The sequence below is a fragment of the Haliaeetus leucocephalus genome, unplaced genomic scaffold (genome assembly GCF_000737465.1).
Source record: "Haliaeetus leucocephalus isolate CR32 unplaced genomic scaffold, Haliaeetus_leucocephalus-4.0 Scaffold506, whole genome shotgun sequence".
NCBI classification, from domain to species: domain Eukaryota; kingdom Metazoa; phylum Chordata; class Aves; order Accipitriformes; family Accipitridae; genus Haliaeetus; species Haliaeetus leucocephalus.
Window position 1 is genome coordinate 7,919,657 of NW_010972942.1, and position 21,316 is coordinate 7,940,972.

General features: G+C 40.3%; 1 protein-coding gene across 1 annotated transcript in view; it reads left to right on the forward strand.

The window, feature by feature from the left end:
* The first annotated feature begins 989 nt into the window (after window positions 1–989).
* CPA6 (carboxypeptidase A6) overlaps window positions 990–21,316 on the forward strand; it is a 32,374-nt gene continuing 12,047 nt past the window's right edge. The window contains exons 1-5 of the mRNA XM_010575900.1: window positions 990–1,114; window positions 4,635–4,749; window positions 5,701–5,802; window positions 6,648–6,752; window positions 21,043–21,153. Of these exons, the coding sequence (XP_010574202.1) occupies window positions 1,035–1,114; window positions 4,635–4,749; window positions 5,701–5,802; window positions 6,648–6,752; window positions 21,043–21,153 (513 nt within the window). The 5' untranslated portion in view covers window positions 990–1,034. The remainder of the gene's footprint in view (window positions 1,115–4,634; window positions 4,750–5,700; window positions 5,803–6,647; window positions 6,753–21,042; window positions 21,154–21,316) is intronic.

Genomic DNA, 21,316 nt, shown 5'->3' on the forward strand with positions numbered 1-21,316 from the left:
TGTATATTTGTCACATTGACACAGAGGCTGTTGTTGAAACTCCTTTCCATAGTCTCCTGTGACTACCCAGGAGCTCTGGGAAGAGGTTTGTTGACTTGTGTTCTCGCCACTGTCCTCACACTGGCAGAGGAGGAACTGTTCTCACCTCTGTTGGAGAGTATGTGCATCTGTTGTTGGTGCAGCTGAGTAGCACAAAACCATTTTGCTACCAGGTGCAGAACATTGAGTTTCAAATCCCTGTTGCTTTCTTGAAAATTCATGTTCTGGGCTAAAGTTCCAAGTGTATTTCAGATTTGGCAACAAAAGAAAGTAAAAATGGACAAGAAGCATCCCTTAGGTGTGCGCAGATATAGATATCACATTAATAATGTGGTATCATTTAGTAGCTATCGTTTTTTACAAGTTTGTAATCATTTTATTATCTTAATCCTGTTATTTTGGTGTCTCATGTAAAATCATTGGGTAGATCACAGCTTCCTTCATAGTATTGGTGACCTTCTGTTACTGACCTCTGATCTGCTTATTGTCAAGATAAAAACTTGGGTACACTTTGCAAACAACACTGGTATATGCTATGTTTTCTACCTCTCTTGAGCGTTCTTCTCTTTTGCTGCCTTAGTGAACATAGAAAATACCTTGTGAAATAAAAGACTCACGGATTCCGTAGGAGCTAATAAATAGGGAATGTATGGTAGTCTGATGAGGCGCTTGAAGTTGGAGGTAGCTTTTGTTTCGAGCTGTTTCAGGAGGCACATTCCTGAGACCCTTCTCTCTTCCCATTGGCAAATCTCCCATGAGAGTTGTGGTAAGCTGGATGCAATCATTCCTCAAAATCTTCTCCATTAGCATAGAGCTGGACCAGCCAATAGATTTTTATTGTCTATACCATGCCTAGAGTGCTTGCCTACATAGCTTCAAGCGTCCCGTCTCCTGGATTTCCCCACCTACACTGAATGCATATGAATTACAGGTTGGTTCCTGCACTACAGGTGGACCTGTGGCAGCCCAGCAGCCCCTTCCACATCGTTGAAGGTATGGTCACCGACGTGCGAGTACCCCAGAACACATCCCGAAGTCTGCTGCCCTACCTCCAGCAAGCAAACATCCAGTACACGTAAGCCTGTGCTTCACTTTTCTCTGCCTCGCTCCGGAGATCTGGCCTCTAAGGCAGGTCTGCATCTGCCACACCAAGTGCACTTGAAAAATACGTTCCACATCATAGCAATTAGACTGGCAGACAGCTAGACATTGCCAAGAAAACAACCATTTTAATGGGAGAACAGAAAATCTCCCACAGGCAGGCAGTTTTAATTAAATGTCCTCCTTTGGAGTCAAGCTGAAGTGTTTTCAATGTATATGAAATCATATCTGTTAAGGGAGGGATGGTAATTACTAATTCTACAGCCTGCTTTGCCTCTGTATTTAACAGGAGCTAGGTTTGTTTACAAGTGTGCTGCAAACACAGAGGCAAGCCTTCCTCATGAATTATAAAGGAATGTACTAGTTCTCTTTTATAACTTTCCATTCCTCGTGACCCGACGCAAGTCAAACAGAACAAATACAAGCTAAGGATCACATATCATTTATAGCGTTCCTTAAAAGCATTCAAGACAGAGTATACTTATCATTTCATATTTATCAATATGATATACTAGACAAGAATAATGTTGTTGTCGTTAAAGCCTTTTCAGTGAGATGCCTAAGTGTCTGAATAATCAACTAATGAGTTATTTGAATTCTGAAACTTTTGCTGAATAAAGCTCTATGTGAGGCTGTTTATACTTACTTCTCAGTCAGAAAAGGATGGCACAAATCAAACTGTGTATTATATGTACTCTTATCAAAATTCCATTCTTATTATAACAATGGTCTCTTATTAATTTTTCGTTCTAAAAATACAAAAACAAACATAAGGAAATTAATTACGCAGGCCCGGTGGCTGAAGTTCAGAGTGACTTTCATGTGGGTTCAACGCTGCTTCAGTTTTGTTTGTGTTTAAAAATGAGATTGGGATTTCTGTAATTGTTATCCTGTGCTTATACAAAAAATATCCCCTAATTACTGTGCCCCGGCAGTTGTATTCACGTCTGCTGCTGTTCCTGCTCACAGTAATCACCTTTAATGAAATGACAGAAGGCCATTTTATATGTGTTATAAACACTCCCTGTACTTGAAGACCTTTACTTACTTTGCAGAGCAGAGTGTGCAAGGGCAAGAACTGCAGGAGTGAAGGGTTTCTGCAGTCTACCTGAAACAACGTGTTACAAATACTAGGACAACATTACATTAATTTTCCACAGGGAAAATTTCCTCTTTGGCATTTGACGCACAAGTTGTGTGCACTTAGAAGGAAGCTGGGCAGCATTTTGTCAGCTCCAGACTGTTTCTTTGCTCTCGCTCTTCATCTCCTCACTGCCTGTTTTGGAATCCTTGTCCGCTGGGTCCCAGCCATCAGAAGCAAAACCCTGCAAAGCCTCAGACGAACATGCGCTTTGTCCTGACAAGCCTCCTGACATCTGTAACTCCACAAGAGCCAGCAGGACTCGCCACGAGAGCAGCAACAGCTATAGTCGGGAAGCGGCAGGAGCGGGGCGGCCAGGCACAGCCGTGCCCACGGCGCAGCTGGGCTGGGGACCACAGCCCTGAGCTGAAGCGCGGCTCCACAGCCCAGGGGCTGAGGTGCCAGGCAAGGTTTCATGCAGACCCTTTTCTCATGGCTGTTTTTCACAATATTTTTGTTTTATTTCATTTTTGAGGCACCATTTGCAACTATTGCTACATCCCTTTTGGAACTGGAAAATCTGAGGCAAACACCATGTAAAACTTCAGCCGGACAGAGTGATGCTTGCCTAAATTATGACAAATTTCGAAAGACAGGAAGCATTAAGCAGCCCTAATAATGAGCAAGGTGACCAGCCCTTGCCTATAAGACAGGCTTATCTGTCCCAGTGTTTGACTTTATGATGAGAAGACGGTCATGAAAACAAGCTAGGCATCAGATAAACTCTTACTGCACCAAATTGCCTCAGTTGTAAGTTCTCTGACAACCAAGCCACTTAGGTTGTATTCAGACCTCAGGGACTTAAGAGCCTTTGTGTTATAAGCACACAGAGTACACAGTCATTTAAGCGTAAAGAAAGATTATCAAATCTCATTTGGAGTAGAGACACATAAACAATCAGGAGTTGTGAAGTTAAATTTATTATTGTAAAAGTGAACAAAGAGAGCCTGATCCTGGAAGGTACTTACACTAATCAGAATTCAGCAAAGCAGGCAAGTATTTTTTTAACATATCAGATGTCCTAATGACTTGAATAAAACCACTGCTTTAATCTAACTACAGGCTTAAATGCTTTACAGTACTGGTCTTGGAGTGTACAGCAATTTGCAAGTCAAGACTATCAGCCCTTAGTTTGCTTAATGAAAGCTGCTGGTGTAGAACAATGTAATTCCTAATTATACAGTTACTTCACTAATACATTTGAAGATGAGGATAACCTTTACTTTGATATCATATGTAGATAGACCTATTATCTTTGAGGTATCTGCTGCACAGTTGAGTTAGGATCAGAGTGAATGCAGTTTCTTTCCATCTTTTTCCAATCATTTCAGCTAATGCAATGATTCAAAAGGTTGAATGTGACCATTGTTTTACAGGAATGATGAATTAGTGGTATGGTGATTACACATTGCCATGCTTTAGGAGAAGGTGGTATACAAGGATGACTCTCAGTTTTACAGTGACATTTTTACTGATGTCAGTGACAATATTCCCAGCTCCTGCCATGGTGTGATGGAAAGAGCATAGATGCTCCAACTTCTTCAATATAATTCTTTTTAGATGTTTTCTGTATTATATTTTTATATTCATATCATTATTTGGTTTTGCCATAAAACGGGAAACTTTTAAGCTTATACCACTGTTTCTGCATTTTGCTCTTACTGCAAAGAACCTCTCACTTTTTATGCAAGCATATTTAATTTTCACTTAGTATTGTTTCATGTTTGTCCTGAGTTATTTTAAAATAATTGGCAACAACTGTTGCAGAGTAGATGATGTAAACAACAAACCACACAAGATTTTTTGTTTGTTTGTTGTTTGTTGTGTTTCAGACAGAAAGATAATGCCACCAAGTTCTTCATTTTTTTGCTTTGCCTCTACAACTTGTAGGTATAAGTAAAGTTCCACGCTGGTACAATAACTCCCAAGAGAAAGTATGTGCATGTTTTTCTAAGCCTAAAAGGAGATTTTTTTTTTTTATGGTTTTGAAATCAGTTTTTGAAGATCCATGATCATGTAGTATAACGGGATTATAAAAGAAGACAGCAAATGCTACTCCATAAACAAGTGAAAGTGGCTTCTTCTTCACATTGGCTACCTTATTTACATCATTCTGTGTTATTCACTTAACAAGCTCATTGTGTTTTTTAAAGGCACTGTTACATTTCAAAGCAGCTGGAGTATTTATCTGGCAGCATATATTCAAATAAGCCTGAAGCACTCTATTGTCAAGAAATAACGTCGGGATGGTTTAACTCCTGCTGTACTACTTCTAAATGTGATGATTGTTGTTCTGCTTTAGCCTGTGTGTTCTATCAGTTTTTCAGCAATACCGCTGTCTTTTTTTACCTAGGATTCTCATATCAGACCTACAGAAAGCAATAGAAAACCAAACTGGGCTGAGGTCATATAGGAATCGAAGGTCCGTCTCTGGGTATAACTACGAAGTGTATCACTCCCTGGAAGAAGTACGTGAAAATTCATATTGTTCCTCTTATCCGCTACACTGTTGTTTTTAATAAGGCTAAGATTTCACTCTCTGTACAAGTTATGGTTACCTGTTCATCTTCAGCACTGTTCTGAATGTTTCTTCTTCAATAATAGGCACCTTCTTGAAAACACATATTTTTTAATATTTATATTCAAGGCTTATCTTTACATGTAACTATTTTTGACAGCTTCTGAGTTTTGTTTTTAAAGTAGGTCTTTTACTCTGATGGAATAAGAGATTTCAGTGAGTGATTAGTCTCACCGAGTCACTTAAGTAAGCAACGTGAGCAAATGCTTAAGTATTTGCACAAGAGGCCCAAAGACTTAAAAACACTTAGATACAAATTTATGTATAAGGGATACTATCCTGGATGATAATGGGGTAAATAATTTCTGCTGATTTCGGTGTGCTCACATACATGGTTTCAAACTGCACCAAAACAAAGTCACAAGGTTGAGCATGGAGGGTGCTGCACCTCAACAAGATCTGGTGCCTGTGAAAAAAATATTGCAGGTAGCATTCAATCCTGCAGGTCAATCTGTTCGCCATTCTGTATCCTGACAGGCAGACTGAGAGACCTTCTTTCTTCATTCCATTAATATTTAGTGGGAATGACAGATTAGCCCCATCCCCAGATTTTCGATGGACAGCTAATGCATTCCAGTAGTGGCCAACATTAAAATGGGAAAAAAAATCCCATGTGACTGAAGGCTGCATCCAGCCACTGGCAATAGAACTATGAGAGCCCAATGATGATTAAAGTGTGAAAACAAACCAACAAAAAAAAAAAAAAAAGGCATAAAAAGAAAAAACTACAGGAAAATCCAAAAACATAAAGAGGACTGAGAGCTGAGATTAATAAATGTGTTACAGTTGTTTCCCATGAAGTACAAAGATTGAAGCGACAATTTTATTTCTGTATTTGCAGATCCAGGCTTGGATGCATCATCTGAATAAAACTCATTCAGATCTTGTTCACATGTTCTCTGTTGGAACATCCTATGAAGGGAGACCACTGTTTGTACTCAAGGTAAAGATTAAATAGTCACTAATCAGACTAAAATCTGGAATTGGGGACAGACACTTTGTTACTTATGTTATAGCATGTACACTGGAGACGCAGGTTAACAGTGTTTCCTAAGGATGAGTTGCTAAGATCTAAGTATCTCTCTCAATGTCATCTTTAATGAAGAAAAAAAAAAAAAAGCTGGAAAACTAAAAGCCAAATCCTGTTTACTTGGATTGGATATGCATGAAGATAGATTACTGGACAAGTTCAATTAGCAGGATTTGGATTTAAGGGAATTGGAAAGTTTTGTGTTTACAGACAACTTGGAAAGCAGTTGTGCTGGAGAAGGGCCCCAGAGGACTCTGGAGTCCTTCTCAGCACGTGCCACATATGCTTCCTCCTTAGCTACTGACAAAATTCCAGGGCTGTGCACTCTCAACTCACATTATTAGGACCACAAATTAGAGGGTGTCGGCAAGATGCAAAAAAAATTTTACTTTTATTGTACTTTCTTTTCACCTGCTGTTGCAGAGTTCTGAAACTTTGATTCTGCATCAGGCTATTCATGTAGCATTGTTTTTCCTCACCCTGCTCCATGTGATATTTAAGGATATCATTCCTCATAAAAGAGAAATCGACAGATCTCACTTTTCCTGTAATTTTTTTCCCATAGGTCAGCTTCATTATTTTGGCATACCTGCGTATCATTATCTTGGCCGCACCTTTGAAAACAATAAATTCATGTTCCTTTATACGAGGAAATTCAAAATGGTTTAGTGTTTCTAACATTGTAGTATTTTCTCATTATTGTGTTTCACTAATGTCATGAGACCTATTGATATTTCTATGAATATTCACACTTCAAGTTAGGTAAAAGATCACGGCCCTACAAGAAAGCTGTCTGGATAGACTGTGGGATACATGCAAGAGAGTGGATTGGCCCTGCCTTTTGCCAGTGGTTTGTGAAAGAAGTAAGTGTTTAACTATTTACAGTCATGCAGTTCCTTCAGTTCAATAAACATTGAGTTTTTGCTATAACTGATCTAACATATTATTAATAAGAAAAATAACTAGCTATTATACCGCTTTTTTTATTTTTTGTTTGTAGAACACTTAAGTGCTTGATAAACGAAGCTGGTAGTGACAGCCAGACACAGCTAGGCACAGGACAAAAATATGTTGGCACATACTGGCAGAGATATGAAGTAGGATTTTATTCCAAGACCTAAAAATGTGAAGACTGTAGTTCTGGTAGCGGTCCAGGTAAATCAGTGCCAGTGTGTACTGCCTCACATCAGTTCAGCAATATCTTTGCTTTAAGGACTTAGATTAAGACATTTCTCTTGTGTGTAATTCCATAGGAATAGTAAGCCAATATCATGGAATCTTAGAATAGAATCATAGAATCATTCAGGTTGGAAAAGACCCTTAAGATCATCGAGTCCAACTGTTAACCTCACACTACCAAGTCCACCACTAAACCATGTCCCTAAGCACCACATCTACATGTCCTTTGAACACCTCCAGGGATGGTGACTCAACCAGTTCCCTGAGCAGCCTGTTCCAATGCTTGATAACCCTTTTGGTGAAGAAATGTTTCCTAATATCCAATCTAAACCTCCCCTGGTGCAACTTGAAGCCATTTCCTCTCGTCCTTTCACTTGTTACGTGGGAGAAGAGACCAACACCCACCTAGCTACAACCTTCTTTCAGGTAGTTGTAGAGAGTGATAAAGTCTCCCCTCAGCCTCCCTGTCATCACCATCATTAGACTCTAGATGATCAAAACACTCCCTAACATACAGCGCTACTCCCCTGCCTCTCCTTCCTTGCCTATCCCTTCGGAAGAGTTTATGGCCATCCATTGCAGCACTCCAGTTGTGCGAGTCATCCCACCATGTTTCCGTGATGGCAACCATATCATAGTTTTCCTGCTGCACAATGGCTTCCAGCTCCTCCCGTTTGTTGCCTATGCTGTGTGCACTGGTGTAGATGCACTTCAGTTGGGCTACTGATCCCACCACCTTTTTGTGGGGCAGAAGCCCTGATTCCTACATGACCATTCTCAGGCACTTCTGTGTTTTCTAACACATCAATAACCCTTGCGTCTTTGCTGCCGCATGGGCCTCCATCCCTTACCTCCACTGAGACAGCAGACCAAAGGACCTTGCTAGCACACCATCCCTCAAACACTGGCATGCTGCCCCCAGGCTTGTCTCTAGACAAGTGTGTTCACCCCAGGGCAAACTTGGTTTTATCCCTTCCCCCTTCAAATCTAGTTTAAAGCTCTTTCACTGAGCCCTGCTAACTCCTGTGCAAAGATCCTTTTCCCCCTTTGAGACAGGTGTACCCTGTCTGTTGCCAGCAGGCCTGGTGTCGTGTAAATTGACCCACGATCAAAAAAACCAAAATTCTGCTGGTGACACCAGGCTCAGAGCCAGGTATTGATCTGGTGGCTCTTCTTCATGGACAGATTTCACCCAAAATGATAGACTTCATATTCTCTGAATATCAAGTTGTTCCTCCAATGTTTCTCTGATCCTATCTTAGTGGATTTATACTCCCTTTATCTTTGATATGTAGGGTTTAGCCTTCATATCCATCCATTTGCCACTTCTCCAGTACCTCTTTTTTTTTTTTTTTTTTTTATATCAGCATTTAATCTCTTCTACTTTGGGATTCATTTCAGATGCATGATGTGTTTGCAGGATTTTGACATTTCCCCTTGGCCAACAAACTTTTGTTCAAGTTGGGATATTACCTGCACAGTGGAGACTACTTTGCAATGCAATTTACAGAAGTCAAAGAAGGCTTAAAAAATCCAACGCATGTGCTTTGAGTATTTTGCATACCATTTTTTTCACAAAATAAGGGGTGCAACTTCTTTTTGCAAGGGTCTTCCTATAAACACACAATTTTCTCACTTCTCTTCCACCCCATCACTGTGGAATTCTACAATGTATTAATACCTTCTCTGATTTAAAGGATCTGCCTTTGATTTTCTGGGATCTCTCAACTCAGCAGAAAGATCCTGCCCCTATAAGTCCCTTCATGAGAGTAAACTTCTGCATCATCAACACCCTAATGCGTTAGCTGAGATGATCATATAAGCATGTGTCACCTTCCCTCAGAAGTCACAGCAGTATATAAGGCAAGTACAGAAATAATGGGGCCACTACAACTTGGGTGAGCCCATCAGCATGGCTGCAGATGCATGGATAGGCTAAACCAGATCCAGGAGCTGATCTCCAAAGTTCAGTGTGCAATGATGGTGTGTCTTCTTATTAGGACTTCCGTTACTGTAAAGATGAACAAACTTGCAACTATTTCTGAGCAGCTTTCCTACGCAGGAGAACACGCTACAGTAAGGAAGGAAGATGTTTGGGACAGACAGGCACTGGTGGGAAAGCCTATTTCTCAAGTACATCTTCCTTACCAAGGTTTTCCCGTAAAGCACTATACAATGTGGCAGCAAGGTAAAAATCACAAGGTTTCTCTGTAGCGCTTATGGCAGAATATAGGCTGTGTATGTGTATATAAAAACCTTCTAGTTGTTACCTGAGATCCTTGGAGAGTAGCTTGCTAGTAAGACTGTTTCGCTAACTATGTAAAAGCATTTTCCTAGATTAAAGAATGTTTCTGTGAAGTTCCTTGAGACTACAAAAATGTAGCACCTTTGTGTGGCCATCTCAGTCGTGCATTGCCTTTGTTCACAAATGACATATATTTTCTTCTTTCCTTAGAGCAGTATTTCAACCCAGCATTAAAGCAAAAAGCATCAGGATAAGAATACATTGTGCTCACAGTCTCCATCATTATATTAAAAATGACTGGGAGAGGAGGAGAGACAAGATGATTAGATTGTTTGGTTTAGGATATTGCTTTTCTCATTAAATGAATTAGACATTTTTAGCAAGAACTCTAGGAAAGCTGAAGGCCTCTCCATGCTTCAAACTCTGCAATTCTCTTTTGCTAGCAAACTCCTCCCTTAAGCACCTCTGCAGCCCAGCAGCCCACTTTCCATCCTCCCTGGCGCTTACAGGCAGTTCTGAGAAAGGGCAGTCAGCTTGGAAACAGATTTTTCCTGGCATGTTTGTTGACTCTAAGGAATAGCACCACAAGCCCATTGATTTAAGGCAAGCAAAAAGAAATGTTGGATTTATGTGATGTTAGCTTCTTTTCTAGCAGGAACAGCATACGCGCATCCCTTTACTGTGCAGGCAGCCTGAAATATTTTATCGAGCTTTCACTTCACCCTGTGATCTCTGTCACTTGTTTTTATTGAGGTATCCATACTCCTGTGTACAACTAGGCTTTTCAAGTCATTTAGCTTAGAAAGCAACCTCTCTGTGTGAATGTCACTTAACATTCAGGCTCAAGACCGGGTGCTGCAAACTTCACCAGATACTCCCATCCAGCTTGGGAACACTCAGTATCTTGCTTGTGCCTCTGGAAGCAGCAGCTCCTGAGTGCCACTGAATTTGCTGCAAGCAACAGGAGACACCATCTCCCATAGGGTATGGTCAGTGGCTCCCCGCTTTCTACAGAGCATCTGGAGTTGTTCACCTGAGCAGGACCCAACTCCCGTCTATCTAGAAATGCAAAGCAGACTCAGGCAGATCAGACTTGGGAAGTGAGGGTGTGAGGCTAGACCGTGGGAAGGCAAGAGGCTGCCTGCTATGCAGGCTTGTTCTGTATTTGGGCAAATACAATAGTTAGAGAAAAAGAACATATGAACTAGAGAAAAAGGGAGAAAGATATAGAAGTTAAAGATTAAAAACAGAAAGAGAACGCACAGGAAAGGATTTTGCATTATGGGATAATATAATTGAAAGTACAAAACCAGCCTACTCACATTTTGAAACAAACAAAAGGAGAGCAAAGACTATTGTTTGGTTGGGGGGGTTGGGGTTTTTGTTTGGGTTTTTGTCTGGTTTTTTTATTATAATCTACTCCAGCATGAGCTTTAGCCTTGGCTCTGTATTCCATAGGTCTGGTGTTAATAACGTCAGTGTTTGTTTCTGCAGAAGGCATCCCTGAATGCCTGCAGTCTCTCAGCTAAAGATAATCAGATGTTCTACCAGATGTAGCAATACTGATGGCCTCTGACAAACCCTACCTCATGGTCATTGAATTTCAAGTCAAGAAATGGGACACCGTGCGCACACAGGATCAGAGCTTTAGGTACCAGCTAATGAGCCACAGAGAAGCATCTGCGCCGGTATTGTAGTAGAATACCAGTTAGGTTACAGTGGAGTTCCACCCAACTTCAAGCCTTACTCAGCTGGAAAGAGGTGGAAAAAGGCCCTGAGAGTGGACATATTAAGAGACCTGTGGTGGAGCAGGGAAGCAAGAGGAACTGTACAAGGAAACAGAACTGATTACATGTGGACTACTTTGAAGGCAACCTGCAAAGATAAGTTAATTTAATGTAACCCAGAATTTGTGTCCACAGCAAAAGATTGGGGGGGGGGGAGGTTTATTAGCCTAGATTTTTAAAAAGACCACACGGGATCTAATCATACATTAAAATGTGTTGGTAAATATTACAAGCTGAAAAAAAAGGGACTCTGTTATGTGTTATTACTTTGTAGAAAGCAGTAGGCTTTAGAAACAAAATTTGTTTATCAGACATAATATGTCTTTATCCAAAATTAAATAGCCCTCATAGAAACAAAGAAGCAAAACCTATAGAGTTATTGCAAAAGTACAATTACATATGTATATGTGTTAAATAAGAACATTTAACTCTTCTTCATTGGGTGTGCAATTGTGAGAGGAGAAGCAGAATTCAGATATCAAATTATCCAGACCTCAAATTTAGCATTTTGCCATTGTTTTAAAAATCTGAAATTTGGTTCACAGGCTGCTATTCAAATTAACATCAAAACTAGATTCTGTTTCAGTTTTAGTGGAAGCAGATGAGGATTCCCATTACATCTGGTTTGACTTTCTTCCCTCTAGTAAATGCTGCCATTTGATCCATGTCAATGGTGTATAACCTTGAAATGTCATTCACACAACATTTTCAGAAAACAACACACAAGAGATGTGACTTTAAGATGCACAATTCTTTGTTTCTGATGCAGGAATTTGTATTTCTAGATTAGAAACTACAAGAAATGTAACTAAAAACCTTCAAGAAGGAAGCACTGATTGTACTTCTTGACAAAATGTTCTAACAATCTAATGGCAACTGTAAAGGGAACATCCATTAAGATCAAGTGCATCCCGCTAAGGGATCGGCCTCAATGGGGCCTCGAATGAAGGTGCAAATAGCCTCACACTTTGGAAACAAAGTAAATTACACCATTACCCTCTTCTCCCATCCTCAAAAGTGGGCCTTTTTAGGAAAAAAGGAAAATTAACATGTGTTGACAGGTTTCAGTATATCTGCATCTCAAATGTGAACTGTAGCATGCTCTTCCATAGACTCCCTAGGCTCTTCTATTTTTCAAATGTTTAAATCTTGAGGACTTTCCTCCAAATAGTATTATTATTCTTTGAATGTGTGTCAGCTTACATTGCATTGTGCATAGCCACTTTTCTTTAATGTGAGACTGTTGTGGGTATTTTTCCTGGCTGAGCAGTGCTACCGTCTGCTTCTTCTGGGACAGAACCTAGCCAATATCTAAAGTCTTTGCTGAAAAAATGTTCAGAATTACTTCTGAGCTTTCTGGATTTGATCAAGGTGACTTGATAAGTTTAGTTTGGGCACTGACCTTGCTAGACTATCCATGAATGTTCCCTCGCCCCTATCCACAGGCCCACTGGAAAGGAGCTGTATAGTAGAGGAATCCAAATCTGCACCTCTGAAGCCCTGCTCATTCTGCAGCACTATATCATCCTTTAAAGATGGGCCATAATAGCTGTCTCATCTCAGAAGAATCCCAAATCTGAAAAGAATATCAGTATGCTCTGTATACTTTAATTTGTGAGATGTGTGGCTGAAAGTCCAAATTCTGAAATGTGGGTGTTCTATGATCCCAATTATATGAGTTCCCAAATTATTCAAGATGATGTGTTTGTGCTTCATCGTGCACCCAGGGAGCAGAGAGGTGACCCTAGGAAAAGAAGTTAGAGGCTGTGGGCCTTTTTTCAAATGCTGACTTTGGTACTGATTGCTGCCAAAACCAGGCCTGAATCCTGTCTTTTCACTCCATAATAATGAGCTAAGAGAGACACACAGACTGTCCAAGATGCAAAATGGCAACACCTGCCCCCACTATTCTAAGCTTGAGACTGATTTATGAGTCACCTTGTGGATGCATATGGGATGCATACTGCCAATTAGCCAGCTATTAGGCTTGTGGACCTGGCCCCAGAGATCAGTCTTTACCAGGAATTTTGCAGGGTTTAGGACCTCAGATTCTTCCTCAGGAATGTTTATGAAGTGCTTGACTGTAAAGACAGGATACCTAAAATAATACCACATACACATATATAGAACTGAATAAGGACAACAGTGCAATCAGACACAGGTCCAAGCAGGAGACCCAGACAGTGTCGGTGTTAAAAAGGGTTGGCTCTTCTTCTGCACCATGCAGGCTATGTGGTCAGAAGGCCATAAAGCTGTAAGTATTCCTACTTTAAGATCTGCTGAAAGCCAGTGTAGCACTTATACTCATTCTGCAAAATTCCATAGTCTGTGTCCTGATGGACAAAACATCTGCAATATGCTGCATCAACAGTCAGAGCAGCGTTCAGTCATTCATTCCAGTGCTGAAGTCTACACTGTCAGGAAAACAGCTTCTCATTATGGATGATATCTGGGTCTTGCTGAACTCCATCAAAACTGGTAATCCTTTAGGAGTCAGAAAATTTATTTCCCCTTGCTATCCATAACTACCAGAGCCTCAAAATACTGGCTGATTATGAAATTCAGATACCAGTTTTTCACCCACTTCAGAAATAGTCTAATCTTGGGAGTCTGTAAGATAGTTATGTGAAGCAACACACTTATGTTTGTTAAAGATTATACGCTTGACCTAACACTTGTCAACAGACTTAAGTCTTTTGAACAGGTACAGCTGAAATGCCATGTTCCCACAATGCAGGATTTCAGACTAATATTAATTTAAAGGATGCTCCTTACACCTGTATTTAGTTATTCTTTGAGACAACGTAGTTAGTTCACTCCCTATGATAGGCTTTCCAGCTCCATTTTTTGGAGTTCTCCAAGCAGAAGTTTTGAACCATAGAGGAAAGAAAGCAAGGACCTGATTGCCTCTCCTTATATTTATGCCACATTTATGCCACTCCTGTTCCTGGGGACAGATACACAACTGTTCTTAACATATCTTTGACTGCTGGCTCAGAGAAACCTGAAGAGCTTTTGAAATCATTTGAAATATTCCAAAGTGAATCAGAAGCATGCAAGGCCAAAACAAATGCTGTACCTGTAGCTTTTTCCTTTCACCTTTTAGCTGGATACATTTCTTCTTTCCAAGGTCTGTTCCCTTCAGCTAAAGCTCTTCAGCTGATGTTAGTTTGACTTGACATTTTTTGTTACTCTTTAAACCATCGCATCTTCTTGCTCTGTGAAATCTTCCTATCTGTTTTTTCCTCCTGTTCATCAATTTTTAGTACACCCTTGTTTTAGGAAGGCCAGAAGTTTCTAAGGGCTGTACCTTGGCCCCCTGCAGCCCCCTTCACAGCTGCCAGTGATGATGCCACTGTGAAGACTGGGCTTTTTTCACCTTGAAGGACCAGTCACCTGGTGACAGATCTCTCCACAAATGCTCTGCAGCAGTTTCATTAAATGCAATGCAATCATTGGAGGTTAATTTTTATTGTTTGCCAGACTCTAGTCTCCCCAGCTGTCTTTTTAGCTGCCTAACCTCAGAAAAAAATTGACTTCTCCGAGTGCTCCCTATATATCCATTATCTGGAGGAAAAATCCATCTGTTTTATCCTGCAGCATCTATATTTGAAACACTCAGCCTTACTTATCTTTAGCTAACTCATTCTTCTCTGTCAGAGCTTCTGCCTGAAGCACTATTTGTTTTCCCTCCATCAGAGAGATCACCTCATCCAGCCTCTTCACTCCGTACTTCATTCATCAGCCTTTCAACAGCAAGAAGTGCTGGTACAAATGCAGAATCTGTTTTATCTTCATGATTTTTTTCATTCTCCAAATGCTGTTCCGGCCATTTGAAGTTTCTGTGCAGTAATCACACCTGTGTGTGTGTAGTTTCTGCTTCTACTCAACATCCCACTCCACAGCTGGTTCAGTTCTGAATGAGTTCAGTTATTTTGGCAGCCATCTTATATCCCACTTCACTCTGAGGATCTGCACCTCTCCAACACGTCCTTGCTACTGAAAACAGAGATTACTAATGTGCACCACTTCTAAGGGAAAGGAAAATAAAGTAGCAGTGAACACTACCAACAAGAGTTTCCCAGACAGGGCCCTCAGTTGTGACGCTTTTTCTTTTAATGGATAAAAGCTAAGCCAATGCCAAAAACATGGAGTGCAGTACCATGGAATCACCACAACGAGGCATGTGATGCATTGCTTTAAAAACAGCTGTGGCAAACCATTTTTAAACTGTGCCGTATTTCTTTCTCTTTTGGTCCATGGTGGATTTTCCCAGGTTCTATTCAACAGTAAGACAGTTAGAGAAGGTGCTTTCCTTTGCTGTGACATCTTCATGATGGCAAAAGAACAGTTAAAATGGTTTCCAGTTTTCCAAATGGAAGTACTGCATTATTTCTCTTGTGCACTTTCAGCTACCCAGCTGCATCCTTCTGCCTACCCATGATCTTATGAAGGTAAAAATTACTTTCATTTTGCTTGCAGCTATTCATTTTTCACAATGTGCATACATCTTGATAAAATGAAGGTAACCCTGCAGCTGTGTTGTGCCTGTAGTAGGAATTCTTCAATGCCACTTGCTAGTGCAAACTCCTATGTAAGTATTAATCACTAGGACATTCAAATTCTACCCTGTGAAGGCTTTTAAGCTGTTGGGTATGTTCTTCTTTAAGGCATGAAGAGAATTCACATTGTTCTTCCAACATATTACTTGCCCTAGAGAAAAATATCTTCTTTATATTTTAGCGGTCCACTCCTGTATGATGATGCTGAGTAATTAGGGCCTCAGTGAAACTACTGATATGCAGAAACACTACTGAGCATGAGAAAGGACTGTGAAAAAATTGTGTTTTGGACAATGTAGTTGTTTCAGAAATGGACTTACAAGCAATAGTTTGCATCTTAATTATCTAACTGTGTCTCAACAATGTAATTAAACAGTGTATTCAAGTGAGTTCTGTTGGGTTGCCCTCAATATGTACTACCCTGGACCAACATAACTAGGTCGTAAAAGTCAAGAACTACATTTTTCTGTGGTAGACATCTTGGGGGGGGGGGTCTCCACCAACTTGGTGGGCCTTAATTTCATACAATTACTAGTAGAGACATTTGTGTTGCCCCTTTCAGAGTATTCACAGTGCTTTAGAATAACTCAGGGCTTTCCTTTCTCTGCTGGACAGTCCTTGACTTATTTGGGACCTATGAGGTGTTTTTATGTAGTACCTCTCAGAATGGAACCAAGAAATTGTGTCTCCGATTTCCACTAAAAGAACTGTGTAACTATGCAGCTTCTTCCCCACAAGATCCTGCAATTGCTTGGGTGGTCCCAGCCTTGCACAAGCTTCTTGGAACTGCTGTTTGTTTCTCTAACATGTCAATCATGCCATCATCCCTCTGCCTCTTTTCTGCTTCAGCGACTTCTCTGCATCCTTAAGTAGCAGCATAAGCAAGGCTTTGGGATCCTGCAGGTCCTTCATTTCACACTCTTTTTAAGGGCTCTCTTCTGAGTGTTGCAGAGTAGTTACAGCACACTCATCTTTTTCAGTTGCTGTTGCTGGGTTCCTACTGTGGGAAATGCTCCCAAAGAGGAAGGAAGATCTTGCTTGGTGTTAAAAAAAAATAAATCAGACACAGCTCAAGCTTCAGCCTTGAAAATTTGACCCTTTTTGGTTTTAGATACTCGGTTGTATCTTAGCCTTAATAACAGGCTTACCACTCTGCTTGTGATTTGAGTGCCAAAGCAGGACAGTAGCAGTAAAAGGGAAAATGGAGATAAAAAGATGTACTGCTTCCAAGTACAGAGACAGAGCTAACTACTAACTTGCCAAACTGATAAAGCGGCAATGAAGGCCTGAATGGCAGATAGTGTCACCCTGCTAAAGTGTAAGAAGTACAGACAATAGTAAAACATTGTATGTTACTGTCAGAAAGGATGTTTTAACTGATATCTTAATAATGGCATGGAAGAGTTAATCCTGTTTGTTGGAAGCATTTTTGTGCAATTTCTGGTAGAACAGCAAAGGAGTCAATTCCCTATGCTAAAATAGTAACTGTTTAATTCAGTGTGACTGTTTAATTCAAAACCAGAAACAGCAAAAGCTGATTGTTACCTTAAATTTAATAATAATTAATTGTGGGACAGCAAATTGTTATTAAGCTCAACTGCAATTTCAGAGTTTCTCTCAACCCTGTCTCCTTGCTTTGTCCTTCTCAGTCAATCCCTTTACTTTATAAAAAGCCCAACTGCATCCTAAATCCATTTTAAACTCTTGCCTTTTATTGCCTTGGCAGTTTACGATATAGCTCTTTTGTTCACTTCATCCCCCAAATTAAATTTCCTATGGACCAGATCCTCAGCCAGTCTAAGCTGGCATAGCTCTATCAACAACCACCACCCTGCTGATCCAGATGATCGAGCCCCCTCCTATTAATCATTGGTCCTTTCCCCTATCCCCCAGGCAGATTGCTTGCATGGTGTTGGCAGGGTTCCTGTATCATCTGTTCATTCACTAATGAACACTATTCAGCATTTATTGGGCCAGTCTGGCTCTCTGTGCATTCAGCAGCAAAGCTGCTATTGATTGCATGATGGGGAAGCAGAATCAAGCCATGTAAAGTCACGTTACTTTGTATTCTGAGCGCTCTGTGCAAACTACAATGCAGTTAATTCACTAATGGTTTATATTCATCTTGCTTGTGTCATAGTGAAGAGAAAATATTTCTACACTGTCGGGGGGCAGGGGGGGAGTGGTTCGCATGGTTGTTTTTCAGGGGATTTGAGTCACGTCACAAAAGGCAAATTTTGGGCTTTGCTCCAGCAAGGACACACCTTAGTAACCATGAGGCACATTGCCAAAGACCTCCCTGTTAAGGGAGGTAAGATTATACAGCCTGTGTTGCCTGATTACTTGTATCAAATAAAATTGCCAGATAAGAATAGTATGAAGGACAAAATATTTTCAGGAGAAAGAGTGAATATCATCTCACTTACACCAGGTTACACCATCTACACTCTTACTTGCCATGAAGAAGAAAGCTGCACCAGGTCCATTACATTTGTAACGAAATGCTACTCTAAAAGGGTAACCAAAGTGTTAAGATAAACCATATATGCTTTAAAGAACAGAATTGAATGATTGACATAATTGGATCTAAATCAACTTTAAGACTTAAAATTTTGAAGAGTATTACGGTGGACTATAATGCTTTCTAAAGTCTCTCCTAGTATTTTGTCACTGACAGCAGGCATTAAAATAACACGGAGAAGCTTTAAAAAAATGTAAGGGTGCTCGGCATTTTGAAGTTTATGTTTTGGTTCAGTTTTTAATTGGTGTTGCTTTTACCTAGCAAGAAAAATGTATTCTTCACAGGATTTAAAACATATTGAACGTTAAAAAGTCTTTATTAAAATATTTTCATTATGTCACTATTTGCAAATTTGGAAAGGTTCTGAAAAATTTGCAAAGCTCATCCATGCAATTTTTAAGGAGTGTATTACCTTAAATTAATTCATTATCTGTAGTTATTTTAAGGAGATGATTTTAAAAGTGGTTTAAAGAGTTTATTCTTAAGTATTGCAGTTTAAAAGACAGTAGTTACACTACAGTGTAACAAAATGCATAATTACAGATGAAACTGACAGCAAAAGAATGGCATACATAAATACAGATACAAGCAAATATGCCAATCTCATTATTACTGATATGTAAATACCCACCATGGAAACACAACCTGAGCTTTATTTGTTATTATTGTCTAAAAAGAGAAAAGCATTAAAAAGTCAAGGAAGTGGTGTGTGGTGCCTTATTTCCTCCCCAGCCAAATTACTTCTCCCTGAAATATGCATGATAAAAATGTTCATTTTCCTTGACTCACATTTTGGAGCACAACTTGGTTCTGTTTCCACTGTAAGAACAGTCTTACAGATTTAACATCCATACTTGCCATATAGGCTTTTAATCCTGTGAAGATTTAAGTTCAAGGCTAGCTTAATGCACAGAGTAGCCCTAGTTACTTCAGTATGTGTTTTCTGCATGTGGAACATCAATGAAACAGAGCCCTTGTTTTCACAGTCATTATTTTTGAGTAACCATTGCTTTCTGTTTTGACAAAACTACTTTTTACTATAGCTGCAGTTCCCTGAATACCAATATTTTTATCCAAATGTATTTGTAGCCTTGATGTGGCTTCTTAATACAAGTAAATTGAATTTAAATACAATACCATTCCAGCTAAGAATCTTTGGGGAATTTCTGGCACATGGGCCAGGGGACCTGTGACCTCTGCATAGGCCAGGGACTTTTTCCCAGGCAGCCCACGACTCCACCAAGCTTCCCCTCAAAAGCCCACTGTCATCCTCTTCTCCCCTGTGATAACTTTACATTCTTTCAGCATCTCATCCCACCCTGCAGTGCTCCACACCATGCTGTCCCATCTGCTGCCTAAGTTTCATGTCATTCTGTGCTGTAGCCCCTTTGCCCTCTATTGCTCACCTTCCCCTTCTCTTGCCTGGCTGAAACAGAAGAGGAGCTCGGTGTGGAGCAGCACTGGGTGACTTGGTGGCTTTGCACAGGGATGACACGCTGCTTTGGATCTGCAAGTGAGGCTGAAGGACCTGCACGTGCAGAGCACTGCTGAGGCTAGGTGAGGAGAAAGCACTGCATGACAGAGAGGTAGTTAATGAACAGCTTAGAAAAAGTATTTAGAATTCTCACTAGACCCTCAGTAAAGACAAAAATATTCAGACTCCTCCATGAGTAAATTTCAGCCCCAGACATGTCTAACTGTATGGGTATTTCTTACAGATGTTCCACAAAAAGCATCTGTCAGCTCCTGTGGCAGCTTCAATAATCCAAAGGGCTGCACAGTTAGGATCCCAGCAGTATTGAATTCTTTTACTTCACACTGTTCCCTGGCATTTGTCAATTGAAAAGCTTTTAGCTTAGTTTATTTCAGAGCAAACATTTCCCTTTGTCCCCCCAAACATGTTACTTCTTGGATCTGAAGGGCCAGAGATACTGCAGAGCAGAAGGCTGTAATCACAGCACCAGGAGGCGAGGAGCCAGCCTCAGGCATCCCTCTGCACCCACTGTTAGTGTGATATGCTTTCTGCCTGCCAGGTGAAGCACTTGATTCCTCACCTTACAGAATCAAGACTTAAACTTTGAAGGATGAAAGTTTGATGCCCTGCTATGACAAGGACAGTTTTTGCTACAGCATGTGGAGCCCAAGCATCCTGAAACCGATAAAGGAGCATCTCTGGTACTAGCAAACAGAACTGCTGAGGAGCCTCTGGTTTGCTGTGTTTTTCTAAGATGTAGAATGGAAAAAAAATACTTTCCCCACTTAGACTTCCTCTACTAACCTTTATACTTGAGGTTCTCCAGAAGTAGTGGGTTTTCTAAATTACAAAGGAATAAGCTGCCTGTATTGATGATTGTGCATATAGTAAGTTACTTTGAATACAACAAAAGCTTATGTAATGTGAGCCTTAAATGCTTTAAGACATACTCTGACCCCATCAAATAATGGGGCATGATTCCACCAGGTGGTGGAAACAACAGCAATCCATTGTCTTACAGGAGCTAAACTCGTTTCCTCAACTAAGAATCTATTCCACTGACCTTCAGCTCTTACATCACAAAACACTTCGTATGCATTCGCTTCTCTGTAATATGAGTTGTATTTTCTTGGCTTTTGAAAGTAACAAAGAAGCAGAGAGAATAGGGTCTTTTGAACACCTTTTTCACATGTTCACATGCTGCCTTTAATCACATTTGCAGGAAGATGTCAGCCTTTCAAGTACAGTTCTAAGGATGTCAGTGGTGCCGTGAGATCAGGTCTCTGTCCTGCCAAAGGCCAAGTGACTGTCTTAGCCTGTCACAATACTTAATCAGGAAATTATTTTTATTATGGAAACTACTTTCTTTGGCTTTTCTGCTTTAGGCTCTTCAGACATACCAGACTGATCCTGCCATGAGAAAGATGCTAACTCAGCTGTATTTCTATATCATGCCTGTATTTAATGTGGATGGATATCATTTTAGCTGGACAAATGTAAGTAGTATCAGTAATATTACTCAAAAAATTGTTCAGACAGGAAAGATCAAATGGTTGTTACATCATTCAAACATGAATTTCTGTATAATCTGGTCCATCACTTTGTGGCATGCAAAACGGAAGTAAATTACTGCAGTTAAAATATAATACTGAATATGTT